The following is an 18,185-nucleotide window of genomic DNA, read 5'->3' on the forward strand; positions in this document are numbered from 1 at the left end:
AAATCTTAAAAAAAAAAGAGGAAAGATGTGGACCTTTCAACTCCTCACCTTTGAGGAGAGAACTGCTGCTGGGTTGATAGGCACATACAATTGAAGATGTGTGAACCGCTTCACTTTAGGCTTCCATACAAAATGCCAAAAGAAGAGATTGTTTATGTTGGCATCAATGCTCTGATGAAAACAGGTCATCTGAGTAAATATTTATTTTTTAAAAAAACATACATCATGAGTCTAACTTTGTCTTTAAAATTGTAGCTTGAAATTCTTATAGATATTTTTCTTCGCATTACAACACAGGCATGTTATGTTTCTTTTAGTTTGTGGTTACTTGTTCAATTCATTTAAATAGTCAAATTAACTTCTAATTATATATGCCTATAATAAACATTTTTTCAAAAAATTCACGAAGGCTCAATAAAACTATTTTAGAAAGAAGAATATTTTGAAAACCTTTTCCACAATATTAATGCTAAACAAATTTAATTAATTGTTTGATTAGTTAAAGCTAAAATAAAAATTATAAGTGAATTATAAGGGATATATCTCATATAGTCTCTAAATGAATGTCTACTAAACATAATGGGACCATTTCAGCCAAAATTTCAAATAAGATTATAAGACTTTTCTGAATATAGCTAGAAGCTTATAAGAAATAGACTAGACATTACTTAACCTTTTAAAGTGGGTACGTTTCTACTGAGAAAATAAGTGTTACAGATGTATACTTGACCAGTTATTTTCATTTAATATTTTATAGTACTTTCATCCCATTTATCCTACTCAGTGAGAAACGTACAAATAGTAGTTGGCTTAAGGGATATCAGTTGAGAAACCAAAGAAGTATTGTAAAATAAAATAAAATATCCAACAAAAGAGTAGCGTTTGTTGTCCATTGCATACCCAGTGGGTGCAGTAACTTCTGAGGACTCTGAGCGCCGCTGTTCGCCTGCTAGGAGAGAAGCGCAGCCCGCGCTCAATCCGGATTCTCAGGGCTCTGACTACACAAAGCTCCTCAGTTCCTACGAACCGGCTGCAGAGCTGCAGCAAAACTCACTCCAGAATTTAAGGTGCCTAGGCTACCGAGGCTCTCTGAAGCCAGGGAAAGAAAAAGGAATCGGTCAAAACACACAACGTGCCCAGTGAGTACTTGGCAAGAATTCCTTGACTAGACAACAATGGCTGCTAAAACGAACCGCTCCAACCGCACCGCGCTGGTTCTGCTCTGTCTTGTTCTCGGTCTGTCATGGGAGGCTGAAGCCCGGCAGATCCGCTACTCCGTTCCTGAGGAGCTGGAGAAAGGCTCTTTCGTGGGCAACATTTCCAAGGATCTGGGGCTGGAGCCCCGGGAGCTGGCGGAGCGTGGAGTCCGCATCATCTCCAGAGGTAGGACGCAGCTTTTCGCTCTGAACCCGCGAAGCGGCCTCTTGGTCACCGCGGGCAGGATAGACCGGGAGGAGCTCTGCGCTCAGAGCGCGCAGTGTCTGGTGAATTTTAACATTCTTGTGGAAGATAGGGTGAAACTTTTTGGGATCGAAATAGAAGTAACTGATATCAACGATAATGCCCCAAAATTCCAAGCAGAAAATGTAGATGTAAAAATTAATGAAAATGTCGCTCCAGGGATGCGATTTCCTCTCCTGGAAGCTGTTGATCCGGATGTGGGTGTGAACTCCCTCCAAAGCTACCAGCTTAGCTCCAATAAGCACTTCTCCTTAGCAGTTCAAAGTCATGCCTATGGAGTCAAATACCCAGAGCTGGTGCTGGAGCACGCCCTGGATCGGGAGGAAGAGGCAGTGCACCACCTTGTCCTCACTGCCATGGACGGGGGCAACCCTCTCCTATCTGGTACGGTTCTCATCAGTGTGACTGTCTTCGATGCAAATGACAACGCACCAGTCTTCACATTGCCAGAATATCATGTGAGTGTTCTGGAGAGCTTGCCTGTGGGCACACAGCTGCTGACAGTCACTGCCACAGACAGGGATGAAGGAGCCAATGGAGAAGTAACATATTCGTTCCGAAAATCACCTGACACGCAATTGTTGAAATTCCAACTAAACAAAAATACTGGGGAAATAAAACTATCAGCAAATCTAGATTATGAAGAAACAGATTTCTATGAATTAGAAATACAAGCAGAAGATGGAGGAGCATATCTTGCAATGGCAAAAGTATTGATTACAGTAGAAGATGTAAATGACAACAGTCCAGAGGTGGCCATCACATCTCTGTTTAGTCCCCTGATGGAAAACTCACCTCTGGGGACTGTTATAGCCCTTTTAAACGTGCATGATCCAGACTCTGGGCAGAATGGACAGGTCACCTGTTCCATATCAGAGACTCTACCATTTAAGTTAGAAAAATCCATCGACGGTTATTATAGACTGGTGACACACAGAACCCTTGACAGGGAACAGGTATCCTCTTACAATATTACAGTGATGGCCACAGATGGAGGAAATCCACCACTATTAATGGAAACTCACTTCACCCTGCAAGTGGCAGATATTAATGATAACCCACCCACCTTTTCCCACATCTCCTACTTCACCTATATCCTGGAGAACAACCCTAGAGGTGCCTCCATCTTCTCAGTGACTGCACATGACCCGGACAGCCTCGAGAATGCTCAGGTTATTTACTCCCTAGCTGAAGACACTTTCCAGGAAGCACCTCTGTCCTCCTACATCTCCATAAACTCTGACACAGGAGTCCTGTATGCACTTCGATCCTTTGACTACGAACAGTTTCGTGATCTACAGATTCAGGTGATTGCCACTGACAGTGGGGACCCACCACTTAGCAGCAATGTGTCACTGAGTATATTCGTGCTGGACCAGAATGACAACACACCAGAGATCCTGTACCCTGCTCTCCCCACCGATGGTTCCACTGGCATGGAGCTGGCACCCCGCTCCGCAGAGCCCGGCTACCTGGTCACCAAGGTGGTGGCGGTGGACAGAGACTCGGGCCAGAACGCCTGGCTGTCCTACCGCCTGCTCAAGGCGAGCGAGCCAGGGCTCTTCGCGGTGGGGCTACACACGGGCGAGGTGCGCACGGCGCGGGCCCTGCTGGACAGAGACGCGCTCAAGCAGAGCCTGGTGGTGGCGGTGCAGGACCACGGCCAGCCCCCTCTCTCGGCCACCGTCACGCTCACCGTGGCCGTGGCCGACAACATCCCAGCCGTCCTGGCCGATCTGGGCAGCATCAGGACCCCCGCCGACCCAGACGATTCGGACCTCACGCTGTATCTGGTGGTGGCGGTGGCGGCAGTCTCGTGCGTCTTCCTGGCCTTTGTCATCGTGCTGCTGGCGCTCAGGCTGAGGCGCTGGCACGCGTCGCGTCTGCTCCAGGCTTCCGGAGGCGGGCTGGTGGGCGTGCCGGCCTCGCACTTTGTGGGCGTGGACGGGGTGCGGGCTTTCCTGCAGACCTATTCCCACGAGGTCTCCCTGACCGCGGACTCGCGAAAGAGTCACGTGATCTTCCCCCAGCCCAACTACGCGGACACGCTCATCAGCCAGGAGAGCTGTGGGAAAAAGGATCCTTTGTCTTTGTTAGATGATTCGAAGTTTCCTGTAGAAGATACCCCTTTGGTTCCAGTGAGTTCTAGTTTTACTCTCCTTTTAAGAATTATAATTGGCATTACTTTTAGGTTTACAGCATAATGATAGAAAATTCTGATCTTTATTGTTTCACTTTTTTTTCCGTTTTAATGTTACTTTTTTCTTGCTAAAACAATGAAGAGTAGAACTTGATGGTTATTGAAGTTGGTATGTTTTAACTTTCTGGTCAATAGTCACCTAATCCCAATGAAGGGCTGTGGTCACAGGCTGTTATGAATGGCCTTGCAGAATCTTCTATTTTATAGTTTTGTTGAATACAATATGACAATTCCTGAGAGGATTTCCATACAGAAGTGTCTCTCAATTTATGTGCACTTCTTTTGGCCACGTGCTGAAATCCTAGCCCCTTAGGCAACCCTAGCTCTTGTTTTGAAGGCGGGTCTGGTAAGAATAGGTGAATATCAGAAACAAATGCATTAGCTTCACTGGAAACAATGCCAATACAAGGCGCCTCACAACACCACTTCTCAACACTTTTGTGGTTTTATTTTTCAAACTTTACCTTGTAGCGACAGTTACAGTTGAATATGCTTCCTAAAGAGATTTGAATTTTTCATTAATATTTTATTAACAATTGATAACACCGTGTCCTTAAATTTTTCCATCATTGGTAACAAGGCAGCATCCTTTTTGCTTGTGATTCTATTTTCATACTGTTATGTGAAAGACATAGCATTTTAATTTGACTTTCCTTGCTCAGTATGGATTCTAGAGAACCTACAGAAGGTTAAATGAAGCAAATTTTGGGTTCTGCTGTCAGCATTTTTTGTTAAATTCTCCGATCTCTAAGGCTGAAAAAATATAGACTGGGGAGACAGATTTGTACATGTTCCCAAGAACAGCTGCAGAAGATGTGTGCCAACAGTATTTCAGTGGCTCTTCAATGTACAAGAAAGAAGACCCACCTGAATATCTGAAAACTCTGAAATTAAGTCACAATAAACAAAGTCAAGAAATATCACTTCTGTGGGAGATCTGAATATAAGCAGAGAAGTACACAAAATTATTCTAAACAAACGATCAGTAGAGTTACTAATGAGTCCATTTAGTGATGATGGTGATGTATTTGGTTTGATATCTTACTTTTATTTTATTTAATTGACAGAGAGAGATGGTGAGAGCAGAAACACAAGTGGGGGGAGTGGGAGAGAGAGAAGCAGGCTTCTTGAAGCAGGAAGCCTGATGCGGGCCTCAATGCCAGAACCCTGGGATCATGACCTGAGCCAAAGGCAGACGCTTAACACACCCAGGCACCCCTGATATCTTACTTTTAACTATTACTAATATTCTTCTAAACTAATATGGTAGCATAAAGTCAAAGAATGCCCTAATGTGTCTCAAAATACTTATGAGACCATGACATGTCATCCAACATTTGTTGAACAATAGGTCTGTGGAAGGAGAGCACATCCTTTTGGGTTGTACTTATTAGCTTACATCATGGACACAGACATTTTAAATTTCTGGCTTTGGGAGAGTCAAAATTATTATGCATCTATTGGAAATAATTTTATTGTTCTGAAAAACACAGGTTTTTAAAAAAAAACTCTTTTGACATGGTAGCTATTGTAACCAAGTGTTTTTAAGTATTATTACATCAAAGCAGTACAGAATCCTCTAGATGATTGTAATGAATATGGGAATTACTGCCTTCTAGTTCCTCAATATGGAGGATGGATTAATACTTTCTAGCTAAATATAAGCTAGGACTGAAGATGAAAAAGTTTTTTGCTTATCTTCAGTATTAGCCTTTGTGGATAACTACTTTTAAAAGGAACAACAGTGATTGCCTCTGGATGGAAGAACTGGATAGCAATGAGCCACGGGATAGAAGACCTACTTTCCTCTCTATATTCTTCTGTGCTTTTTTGAATTTTGAAAATCATTTTACCTGTTCAAAGTTTATGTAAATTTTAACGTATAAAACATATGATAATTTTGACCATGTGAAACATGTTTCATGATGAAAATGAAATCAATGAGAAATAAGATTCAATATTTTAGCTGGTATCACCTAACATTTAAAAAAAGATTTCCTCCGGTGCCTGGCTGGCTCAGTCGGCAGAACATGCAACTCTTGATCTTGGGTTTGTGGGTTCGAACCCCACGTCAGGTGAAGAGATTACATAAAATTAAAATGTTTTTAAAATTTAAAAAATTAAAAATTAAAAGATTTCCTGAAATAGAGAAAAACTATATTGCAGTTCCACACAAAGCCTCTGGGCGCCGCTGTCGGCCAGTACAGGGCAAGTGCTGTCGCCCGGGATTCCTCAGCCTCTAGCCTGGGTTTTCCTGTGCTGGCAACAACATAAAGAGAAAGAACCCACTTCTACACCGGGTTCCGGGCTGCGCAGACTTTCCCCAGCATACAAAGATTCCCAGCCCCAAGACTGGAGGGTCTGTATGTTCTGGGACGAATGCTACCAGTGTGATAGCGTGCACTTTCTCCAGCTCGAGAGACTGGGACCCAGTGAGAACTAGAGCGCGCAATGGGAGGGAGCTGTGTTCAGAGGCGCCCCGCCGGCAGGCTGCAGGTACTGTTTTCCTTCCTGCTACCTTTGTTCTACCCCGCGCTCTGCGAGCCGATCCGCTACTCCATTCCCGAGGAACTGGCCAAGGGCTCGGTGGTGGGGAATCTCGCCAAAGATCTCGGGCTCAGCGTCCTGGATGTGTCGGCTCGGAAGCTGCGAGTTAGCACAGAGAAGCTGCTTTTCAGTGTAGATGCGGAGAGCGGGGACTTACTGGTGAAGGACCGAATAGACCGTGAGCAGATATGCAAAGAGAGAAGAAGATGTGAGTTGCAGTTGGAAGCCGTGGTGGAAAATCCTTTAAATATTTTTCATATCATTGTGGTTGTTGAGGATATTAATGACCATGCCCCTCAATTCCATAAAGATGAAATAAATTTAGAAATCAGTGAATCTGTCACCCCGGGGACCAGAACAATTCTTGAGTCTGCAGAAGATCCTGATATTAGCATGAATTCACTAAGCAAATACCAATTAAGTCCTAATGAGTATTTCTCCTTGGTGGTGAAAGACAGTCCTGATGGTGGCAAATATCCAGAATTAGTACTGAAGAAGACCCTGGACCGAGAAACACAAAGCTCTCATCATCTGGTGCTGACAGCCTTAGACAGTGGGGATCCACCACGAAGCAGCACAGCTCAAATCCAAATCCTGGTGGTGGATGCCAATGATAACCCCCCAGTGTTCAGCCGAGATATGTACAGGGTCAGTCTTCGGGAAGGCGTGCCCCCAGGCACTTTGGTGGTGAAGGTGAGCGCCACTGACCGAGATGAAGGCTTCAATGCTGAGATCACCTACTCATTCCTTGGTGTAGCTAATAAAGCCCAGCACGTGTTCTCTCTGGATTCTGCTACAGGAAACATTATAACTCATCAACCCTTGGATTTTGAAGAAGTAGAAAGATATACCATGGATGTAGAAGCCAAAGACCGAGGATCCCTCTCTACACAGTGTAAAGTAATCGTAGAAGTTCTAGACGAAAATGACAACAACCCTGAAATAATCATCACTTCTCTCTCTGATCAGATTTTGGAGGATTCCCATCCAGGAATGGTTGTGGCTCTCTTCAAAACACAGGACCAGGATTCTGGGGAAAATGGAGAAGTCACATGTAATTTAAGCAGAGATATTCCGTTTAAGATTCATTCTTCATCTAATAATTACTACAAGCTGGTGACAGATGGACCCCTAGATCGAGAACAGACTCCGGAATACAATGTCACCATAACAGCCACTGACAGGGGCAAGCCGCCCCTCTCCTCCAGCACTACCATCACCCTACACATCACCGACGTCAATGACAACGCGCCGGTTTTCCATCAGGCCTCCTACGTGGTTCACGTGGCCGAGAACAATCCTCCAGGCGCCTCTATTGCCCAAGTCAGCGCCTCGGACCCGGATCTGGGACCCAACGGCCGCGTCTCCTACTCCATCGTGAACAGCGACCTGGAGCCACGCGCGCTGGCGTCCTACGTGTCCGTGAGCGTGCAGAGCGGGGTGGTGTTCGCGCAGCGCGCCTTCGACCACGAGCAGCTGCGCGCCTTCGAGCTGACCCTGCAGGCCCGCGACCAGGGCTCGCCCGCGCTCAGCGCCAACGTGAGCCTGCGCGTGTTGGTGGGCGACCGCAACGACAACGCGCCCCGGGTGCTGTACCCGGCGCTGGGGCCCGACGGCTCGGCGCTCTTCGACACGGTGCCGCGCGCCGCGCAGCCCGGCTACCTGGTCACCAAGGTGGTGGCGGTGGACGCCGACTCGGGACACAATGCCTGGCTGTCGTACCACGTGCTGCAGGCCAGCGAGCCGGGACTCTTCAGCCTGGGGCTGCGCACGGGCGAGGTGCGCACGGCGCGCTCTTTGGGCGACAGGGACGCGGCCCGCCAGCGCCTGCTGGTCGCTGTGCGGGATGGGGGACAGCCGCCCCTCTCGGCCACAGCCACGCTGCTCCTGGTTTTCGCCGACAGCCTACAAGAAGTGCTGCCAGATGTCAGCGACCGCCCGGCGCCCTCTGACCCCCAGGCTGAGCTGCAGTTTTACCTGGTGGTGTCTTTGGCCTTGATCTCGGTGCTCTTCCTCCTCGCATTGACTCTGGCCGTTTCCCTGCGCCTGCGAAGCTCTTCCAGCCCCGCCGCAAGGGGTTGCTTTGGGTCTGCTCTCTGGTCCAAGTCTGGACCCGAGATTCCCCCCAACTACAGTGAGGGAACATTGCCCTATGCCTATAATTTATGTGTGCCAGGGGATCAAAGTAATCCGGAATTTAATTTTCTCACATCTGTTGATCATTTTCCAGCCACACAAGATATTCTTAACAAAGATAGCCCTTCGGGGCTATTGGCTAGCATTTTAATTACTAACGTTGAAGCAGATAAGACTTTTAAACAGGTGAGTATTTAAAATAATGACTTTTGTATTATAATATGCCAAAATATTCCAATATAGCATTGTTATTTTTAAAAATATTTATTTATTTATTTATTCGAGAGAGAGTGTGAGCGAGAGAGTGAGAGAGCATGAGCAGGGGGAGGGGCAGAGGGAGAAGCCCACTCTCCACTGAGCAGGGAGCCCATATTCGGGGGCTCCATCCCAGGACCCCCAGCTTATGACTGAGCTGAAGGCAGACACTTAATCGATTGAGCCACCCAGTCGCCCCTATAGCATTGTTATTTAAAGATTCTAGATTCAGGGGGCTTGGTTGGCTCAGTTGGTAGAGTATGCGACCCTTGATCTCAGGGTTATGAGTTCAAGCCCTACTTGGGCATAGAGCTTACTTAAAAATAAATAAATAAAAATAATGATTCTAGATTCAATCTCTTGATAAAGTTCCTAAAAGTAAACCTAGGTCAAACCTAATGGTATAACTGTTTAGACTAAAGTTTACAATGCTGCAGTCCTTCTGCTATGCAATTTAAAGTAAAATATATATAGAAATCTCAGGCAAATTTTCCATGAAATTGAATACTTCTTAATTAAGAATATGGAACACAATTATAGTGTTATGCCATGGTATTTTAAATGACAATCCTAATGCCATCCAAATTTTCTCAAATGTTTATTTTACTCAATAAAATATTGGTAGGGATTATAGTCATGCGGTCTCGTGATATTTTTTTGGAACTTGGCTAGTTCCACATCCACAAATGCTGTTCCCTTCAGTAGGTAAAAATCAATAGGAAGCAAATCTAACCTGCAAGTTTTCAGTTCCAGTAGTATTTGAAAATATTTTTTTAATTAAGCAAGCTCTTTTAATAATTACTCCTTTTATTAAGTTCTCTTGTTTAACATTTAACATCACATTATACAACTCTTTATTGTGTGCAATTTTCAGTGTTACAAATATGTGTAATTCTCGAAGAAGTGTGTAATAACTTCTGGGAAAGACACATTTTTTGGGTTTTCTTTACTCGTTGCAATAATAAGATTCGGCTCTAGGCGCCGCTCTTCACCAATCAGGGAATGGAAAGCTGTAAGCGGCAGTCCTTCCCTCCCCCATCTCTACAACACAAAGCCGAATAATACGGATACTCACAGATCCTGATGCTGGACACTTAAAGTAGTTCGCTCTCTGATATATTTTGGATGCAGTCATTACGGAACTTCGTAGATACATAAGCTGATTCAGAACAAAACAGTTCAAGAAATCAGGGAATATAGGCTCAGCTTACTGCTATGGGAAATCGGCTACTGCGCCTGGACCGCAGGGGGCTGGTCCTCCTGTACATTTTTCTGAGGACGCTACAGGAATCTGGGGCAGGGCACATCCGATACTCGGTGCCTGAAGAGACAGACAAAGGCTTCTTCGTGGGCAATATTTCCAAGGACCTGGGGCTGGAACCCTGGGAGCTGGCGGAACACGGAGTCCGCATCATCTCCAGAGATAGGATGCAGCTTTTCGCTCTGAATCCGCGAAGTGGCAGCTTGATCACTGCAGGTAGGTTAGACCGGGAAGAGCTCTGTGAGACACTGTCTTCCTGTTTTTTAAATATAGAGATACTTGTGGAAGATACCCTGAAGATTTACGGAGTGGAGGTGGAAATAATGGATGTTAATGATAACGCCCCCAGCTTCCAGGAGGCGGAAATAGAGATAAAAGTCAGTGAACACGCAACTCCGGGATCCAGATTTCCCCTTCCTGGCGCTAGGGATCCAGATGTAGGAATGAACTCCCTCCAGAGCTACCAGCTCAATCCTAATAGTTACTTTTCCTTACAAATGCGAGGCGGAACGGATGGGGCCAAGAATCCCGAACTAGTGCTGGAGGGGAGTCTGGACCGGGAGAAAGAGGCTGCTCACCGCCTCCTCCTCACAGCCTTCGATGGAGGAGATCCCATCCACCAGGGTGCTGTTGCCATTCATGTGGTGGTCCTCGATGTAAATGACCATGTACCAAAGTTTACACAGTCTGTATATCGAGTTAGTATTCCTGAGAATCTCAGCTCTGGAACTCGGGTGCTCATGGTAAATGCAACTGATCCAGATGAGGGAATCAATGGGGAAGTGGTGTATTCATTCCAGAATATGGAAAGCAAAATTTCTGAAATATTCCAGTTAGATTCTCAAACTGGAGAAGTCTTAATACGAGGGTCTCTGGATTTTGAGAAATATAGATTCTATGAGATGGAAATTCAAGGCCAAGATGGTGGAGGTCTCTCCACCACTGCTAAGATGTTGATCACAGTTGTGGATGTCAATGATAATGCTCCAGAAATAACTATCACATCTTCTACTAATTCAGTTCTGGAAAACTCTCCTCCAGGTACAGTTATTGCTCTTCTAAATGTGCAAGATCAAGACTCTGGGGAAAATGGTCAAGTCTCATGTTTCGTTCCTAACAGTTTGCCTTTTACGTTGGAAAAGACTTACGGAAATTATTACAAGTTGGTAACAACCAGAATGCTGGACAGGGAGCAGGTCCACAGCTATAATATAACCTTGATAGCCACAGATCAGGGATTCCCGCCTTTGTCTACAGAAACTCACATTTCACTAAATATAGCAGATGACAATGATAATCCTCCAACTTTTGCTGACTCATCTTACTCTGTCTACATACCTGAAAACAACGCCAGAGGAGCCTCCTTCTTCTCAGTGATGGCGATAGATCTGGACAGCAATGAGAACTCCCAGGTCACTTATTCCTTGGTGGAAGATACCCTCCAGGGAGAACCTTTATCCTCCTACATCTCCATCAACTCAGACACTGGCACCCTGTACGCACTGCGCTCCTTTGACTATGAACAGTTCCGTGACCTGCAGCTCTGGGTGACAGCGCAGGACAGCGGGAAGCCGCCACTCAGCAGCAATGTGTCTGTCAGCATATTCGTGCTGGACCAGAATGACAACGTGCCAGAGATCCTGTACCCCACCATCCCCACCGATGGTTCCTCCGGCGTGGAACTGGCGCCCCGCTCCGCAGAGCCCGGCTACCTGGTCTCCAAGGTGGTGGCGGTGGACAGAGACTCGGGCCAGAACGCCTGGCTGTCCTACCGTCTGCTCAAGGCGAGCGAGCCAGGGCTCTTCGCGGTGGGGCTGCACACGGGCGAGGTGCGCACGGCGCGGGCCCTGCTGGACAGAGACGCGCTCAAGCAGAGCCTGGTGGTGGCGGTGCAGGACCACGGCCAGCCCCCTCTCTCGGCCACCGTCACGCTCACCGTGGCCGTGGCCGACAGTATCCCAGCCGTCCTGGCCGATCTGGGCAGCATCAGGACCCCCGCCGACCCAGACGATTCGGACCTCACGCTGTATCTGGTGGTGGCGGTGGCGGCAGTCTCGTGCGTCTTCCTGGCCTTTGTCATCGTGCTGCTGGCGCTCAGGCTGAGGCGCTGGCACGCGTCGCGTCTGCTCCAGGCTTCTGGAGGCGGGCTGGTGGGCGTGCCGGCCTCGCACTTTGTGGGCGTGGACGGGGTGCGGGCTTTCCTGCAGACCTATTCCCACGAGGTCTCCCTGACCGCGGACTCTCGGAAGAGTCACGTGATCTTCCCCCAGCCCAACTACGCGGACACGCTCCTCAGTCAGGAGAGCTGTGAGAAAAGCGAGCCACTCTTGATAGCTGAAGATTCGGCTGCTGGTTTAGGCAATCTCGACTCCACGAATAATCAGGTGAGATTTATTACCTGACTCTGAGTTGCTAGTATCTCCGCACAAGTCTTTTAAATGGCTTTTTCAAAACAAAACAACATAAAAAAACAAAGACAAAAACCAACCCTGTTTTTAGTGTGGGGGGAGGGAACATATTCAGTTCATACATATTTAGAGCAATACATGTGAGTTCCTGTACTTTATCTTTCAACAAATTACCATCATTTTTAAGAAAGTTTTTTCCCTCCCCTATGGTATATTCTCTTTTGATTCTAAAGGTCTAGTTCAGCTATCATGGCTTGCTTTATAATAAGTTAAATTCTAGTAAAATTTTCTATCATCAGTGTCTTGTGGCTATCAATGTAAACTGGTTAGGATTCAAATTAATGATTCACAGTTTTTATTTATTTCCCTATTACAACTTCACATTGCCTTCCCTAATTCATAATTATATTCTACCATTATTTGCTTTACTTCTAATGTTCAAATTTGGCCCTCTTCATTCAGTGGGATACACTCTGTAGCTCTTTTCCTTATCTATACACACATATATACACACTTACATGTAGGTGTTTACAGATGTAAGCTTTTCTCTGAGCATGAAAGAAATCTATTTTGATCTTTGATGGGTGGTGATATGTTTATGTTGATTATTTCAACTTTCTTTTATTTATACTACCAAAACAGATATATTGACTGCCTTTTTACTACTAGATTCTCTTGGTAGAGAAAATGTACACTTTTCCCCCCTCAAGTTCTAGACATCTTTTCTGTTTCTACAGTGCAGTCATTTGATTGTTCTGAGTAGTTGAATTGTTGAACTGGTATTATTTCCTTTTATTCTCTTACTTGTACTTTAGTGTGTGTTCAAGATTTTTTAATGTGGTAAATTCACTTGCAGAAATAATTTTGATCCAGTGCTTCTCAAAAAGTTATTTACAAATTGGCTAAACATGCTTACATTTTTCAGATTTACTGATGTGGACCAGTTTGTAAATATAAGAGATGCAGTAGTTATTTGGACCTTATGAAACTGATTTAGCTGGTATTCCTATTTGGTATTTCCTTTTTTTGTTGTCTGTTTTCAATATGCCTGTGAGTCATGGATTCCTTTTTTATTTCCTTTGAAAATTCATTTTGTATTATATGTAAGTATATTCAATCCTTATATTCAGAACCAACTTGTAATTGAAGCCCTTGTAGTTACCTAATGACCTACATGTTACCTGAAACAATGTCGAGGAAAGTCAAATGAGGAAAGGAAATTTTTGAGGATATTTGATCACAGGAATCATCACAATCAGTTCAGCTTAGCACTCTTCATGCCGCTTTGAAACATTTGACCCAGATTATTTACATGTTCAGGTTCCCTTTCAAGTTTTCCTTTCTCATTTAGGTATTGACCTTAATATATTTAACTATAATTGTCTAATGTTTGGGCAAAACGAATTTCAACTATAGGAGAGGGAAATCCTGCAACAGATGCCTAAATTTGTCCCAACATCAAGAAAAATGTCAGAGTGCCTTGAGCATGTAGGGATAAATTTTATGCCTATGGAATTCCAAACAGAAAAAAAAGACTTAAGGCGTTTTACTTGAATTGAAGTTAGATGAAAAAAAGGATATGAAGTATTTGTGGGGAGAAGGAGGTTGTTCCATATATATTTTTAAAACATCGTCTGAACAGTTAGGAGCTGGCAACCAAAATCTTGGAAAACAAAAAAGAAAGGTTAGCTTTGAAACTTGAGATTAAGACAGTTATTTTGACTCAGAGGTAGTGATAAAGTTCTGTTATGGTACAACATGTGGTCCAGTTAAAGAGAAGGATAAAAATAGAACACCTCACATTTTTGCATGTCATTAAATTCCTATGGTAACCTACTAGGGTATGCTTTTATATTCTGTTTATGGTGAAGGTATACAATAGTTAATAATCCCTTTCATAAATCTCTCTTATAAGTAGCAAGGAAGGCTATATGTCATTGGTCATCCTTATCCTGATTATGCCTTTGAGCTCTCCTCCAGTTTGCTCTGGACAAAGGAGGAGGAAAATTATCTGCACATAAGATTGAAGCTAATACTGGGTATTATTTCATGGCTGTAAAAATTTCCCCATATCACTTGGTGAGGCTATTTTACCATGTGGTCTTTGTTCTAAGTCTGGAGAGAAGACTTTGCTTTATTCCTCCAGTATGTGCTCTGCCTCTGATTAGAAAAAGATAAACTTTTCTATACTGGGTTAATGACTCTTCTGTAGAATCAGATCTCTAAGGAACCTTCTTTGATAGTAAACACTAGAAAATAGACACATCCAAAACTCAGTTATTACCTCATTCCCTATACATCAGTCCAACAAATCTGTCAGAATAGCGAATCTCATTATTTGCAAGGCTTCGGACTGCAGTTTTCTAAGTAGACTCCGAGTGCCGCTGTTGGCCAATGCGCTGCAAGAACTGGAGTCCACGATCTACCTAAGTGGTTTTCTGCGCAGTCACGGAAGCAGTTCTGAAAGGAGATAAAGCCCAGATTCGTGCTCTCTGCTCAGCAAATGATTCTGGAATATGGAATGGAATGCCTTGGAACAGAGTGTTAAGTTTTCTACGCATTAGCAGTAAATATTTTAAACACAATCGGTAAAGCATCTTTTCGTAACATCTGAGGCTGCAGCAGCGAAGAAAAGGATGGGAACTAGGGCGAAGCAGAGGAGTCATACCAGGCAGCGGCAAGTACTCTTTCCCTTCCTGCTGCCTTTTTTCTGTGGGGGGCTCTCTGAGCAGATCTGCTACTCTATTCCTGAAGAAATGGCCAGGGGCTCAGTAGTAGGGAACCTTGCTGAAGACCTGGGGCTGCAAGTAAGGGATTTACTGAACCGCAACCTCAGAGTTAGTGCAGAGAAACAATACTTTACCATAAACAGGGAGAATGGCAACATACTTGTCAGTGACAGAATAGATAGGGAGTCGCTCTGTCCCCAAAGCACTCTGTGTGTTGTGCCCCTTGAGATTGTGGCAGAGAATCCTCTAAATGTTTTTCATATAATGGTGAGGATAGAAGATATAAATGACAATCCACCGTATTTCCCCCAAAATAGCATTGTTTTACAAATCAATGAACTTGCAATTCTAGGAACTCGGTTTAGTCTGGAATCTGCTATAGATGCAGATGTAGGACCTAACTCTCTCCAGAGTTACCAACTCAGCTATAATGAGTATTTCTCTCTGATGGTGAAGGATAAGACTGAAGGCAAGAATGCCCCAGAATTAATATTGGAGAAGCCCCTGGACCGGGAACACCAGAGCTCCCATTTTCTAGTCCTGACCGCAGTGGATGGGGGTGACCCAGTCCGAAGTGGCACCATTCAAATCAGGATTGAGGTCACTGATGCCAACGATAACCCCCCAGTGTTCAGTCAGGATGTGTACAAAGTTAGCCTTCCAGAGAACTTGCCCTTGGGCACCTCTGTGCTAAAGGTGACAGCCATCGACCAGGATGAGGGCATCAATGCAGAGATCACCTACTCCTTCAAAACACTAAGAGATATTGGAAATATGTTTATGCTAGACCATCAAAATGGAGAAATTAAATCCAAAGGTCCTATAGACTTCGAAATCAGGAGTAGTTATACTATGAGCATAGAAGCCAAGGATGGTGGAGGCATGGCCACTGAATGTAAAATTATAATAGAAATTTTAGATGAGAATGACAATGCCCCAGAGGTTATTTTCACTTCAGTGTCTAATTCCATAACCGAGGACGCAGAACATGGGATGGTGATTGCTCTGTTCAAAACACATGACAAAGATTTGGGCAAAAATGGAGAGGTCACATGCCTCATAAAAGAAACAGTTCCTTTCAGAATTGAATCTTCTGCCAATAATTACTACAAGCTTGTAACAGATGGGTCCTTGGACCGGGAGAAGACCCCTTCATACAATGTCACCATCACAGCCACTGACAGGGGAAAGCCACCCCTTTCCTCCAGCTCAAGCATCACTCTGCACATCGCAGATGTCAACGACAATGCTCCAGTTTTTGAACAGGCTTTGTATTTGGTCCATATTGCCGAGAACAACCCTCCGGGTGCCTCCATTGCACAAGTCGGCGCCTCCGACCCAGACCTGGGACCCAACGGCCGCGTCTCCTATTCCATCGTGAACAGCGACCTGGAGCCACGCGCGCTGGCGTCCTACGTGTCCGTGAGCGCGCAGAGCGGGGTGGTGTTCGCGCAGCGCGCCTTCGACCACGAGCAGCTGCGCGCCTTCGAGCTGACCCTGCAGGCCCGCGACCAGGGCTCGCCCGCGCTCAGCGCCAACGTGAGCCTGCGCGTGTTGGTGGGCGACCGCAACGACAACGCGCCCCGGGTGCTGTACCCGGCGCTGGGGCCCGACGGCTCGGCGCTCTTCGACACGGTGCCGCGCGCCGCGCAGCCCGGCTACCTGGTCACCAAGGTGGTGGCTGTGGACGCCGACTCGGGACACAACGCCTGGCTGTCGTACCACGTGCTGCAGGCCAGCGAGCCGGGACTCTTCAGCCTGGGGCTGCGCACGGGCGAGGTGCGCACGGCGCGCTCTTTGGGCGACAGGGACGCGGCCCGCCAGCGCCTGCTGGTCGCTGTGCGGGATGGGGGACAGCCGCCCCTCTCGGCCACCGCCACGCTGCTCCTGGTATTCGCCGACAGCCTACAAGAAGTGCTGCCAGATGTCAGCGACCGCCCGGCGCCCTCTGACCCCCAGGCTGAGCTGCAGTTTTACCTGGTGGTGTCTTTGGCCTTGATCTCGGTGCTCTTCCTCCTCGCGGTGATTCTGGCTGTTGCCCTGCGCCTGGGACGCTCCTCCCGCCCCGCTGCCTGGGGCTGCTTTCAGCCTGGTCTCTGTTATAAGACTGGACCAGGGGTTTCTCCCAACTACAACCGGGGAACTTTGCCTTATTCCTACAATACGTACGTTGCCTCTGATTCTCAGAAAGCAAGGCTTAATTTTCTCACTATGACGTCAGAAATGGGCCTCCGACAAGAACTCTCTAATGAAGCTTCTTTGGTAATAAGTTTCACTGAGGAGAATAACAAATTAAATTCTCACACTGATGATTCTGCTCACGTGAGTGTCAATAAACAGGTTTGGTTTAATTTTCAAAACATTTTGGCAAAAGAAGTCCTAAACAGATCCTATCTACTATCACTTCATTTGCTTACCCACTCTCAGTATTTTCTTTTTCTTTCTCTGTGGGCCAGTAACTTCATTATTAGCCCTCAAGTATTTTGAAATATTTTGACAATTTTACCTGAGATAGTCTTTATCCACATACACACAATATCTCCTTTATGGTGACAAGTGGGTATTATGCTGTTGCCACAGAAATATTTGTCACTGAGGCATAACTGTTTTCTTTCTGTGGGTGTTTCTTTCTCAGAACATCAATATCTTGAGTATATAAGGCTTTTTCTTTATAACTACAAAGTGAGAGGAAAATGCACAAGAAGAGTTTTATTTTTTAAAGATTTTATTTATTTATTTGAGAGACAGAGCACTGGCTGGGGAGAGGGCAGAAGGAAAGGGAGAAACAGACTCCCCGCTGATCGGGGAGCCCAACTCAGGGCTCAATCCCAGGACCCTGGGATCATGACCTGAGCCGAAGGCAGATGCTTAACTCACTGAGCCATCCAGGTGCCCTGACAAGTTTTATTTTTAAAGGACAGGGTAATATTTTGATAATACTCCATTACATTTGCTAGGGATTCTTTGAATCTCACTGAATAGGCCAGTTTTATTCCCAGTCTTTTATCAGAACTACCTGTAGATTTCCTCCCAGTTTTAAAGATATGTTGTGGCATGCCTGTCAAATATGCTTATCCTCAGAATCCAAACATTTACATTCATGAAAGCAGAATAGTGAGAATTTTTTCCTATATTTTAATGGGCTTTCAAATGTATTACCAGTCATTTTCAGTAAATGGAATTGGGTT

At 45.5% G+C, this 18,185-nt stretch overlaps 3 protein-coding genes across 9 annotated transcripts in view; all 3 read left to right on the top strand.

Moving 5' to 3' along the window:
- LOC114200660 (protocadherin gamma-C3) overlaps positions 1-18,185 on the top strand; it is a 155,738-nt gene that overhangs the window by 54,301 nt on the left and 83,252 nt on the right. The window contains exon 1 of one of the 7 annotated variants that reach the window (XM_088023283.1): positions 9,573-12,244. The exons of 4 other annotated variants lie outside the window; for them this stretch is intronic. In XM_088023283.1, the coding sequence (XP_087879409.1) occupies positions 9,815-12,244 (2,430 nt within the window). In that variant the 5' untranslated portion in view covers positions 9,573-9,814. Of the gene's footprint in view, positions 1-9,572; positions 12,245-14,644; positions 17,320-18,185 lie in introns of those variants that run through there. 2 more of the 7 variants (XM_088023290.1, XM_088023287.1) reach the window with 2 other exon arrangements.
- Positions 1,153-3,665, top strand: LOC148164338 (protocadherin gamma-A10-like). Its single transcript, XM_088023553.1, has one exon. It carries the CDS (start codon positions 1,176-1,178, stop codon positions 3,663-3,665), a length of 2,490 nt encoding a protein of 829 aa, XP_087879679.1. The 5' UTR covers positions 1,153-1,175.
- Positions 6,093-8,542, top strand: LOC148164339 (protocadherin gamma-B7-like). The gene has a single exon (XM_088023554.1). It carries the CDS (start codon positions 6,113-6,115, stop codon positions 8,540-8,542), a length of 2,430 nt encoding a protein of 809 aa, XP_087879680.1. The 5' UTR covers positions 6,093-6,112.

This window comes from Eumetopias jubatus, unplaced genomic scaffold, assembly GCF_037043125.1.
Source record: "Eumetopias jubatus isolate StellerSeaLion01/CBP00866 unplaced genomic scaffold, mEumJub1_p1.0 scaffold_5, whole genome shotgun sequence".
Lineage (NCBI taxonomy): Eukaryota > Metazoa > Chordata > Mammalia > Carnivora > Otariidae > Eumetopias > Eumetopias jubatus.

Bases quoted from the DNA above. Each gene is read 5' to 3' on its own strand.
- LOC148164338 (XM_088023553.1), top strand. From the start codon at position 1,176: ATGGCTGCTAAAACGAACCGCTCCAACCGCACCGCGCTGGTTCTGCTC.
- LOC148164339 (XM_088023554.1), top strand. From the start codon at position 6,113: ATGGGAGGGAGCTGTGTTCAGAGGCGCCCCGCCGGCAGGCTGCAGGTA.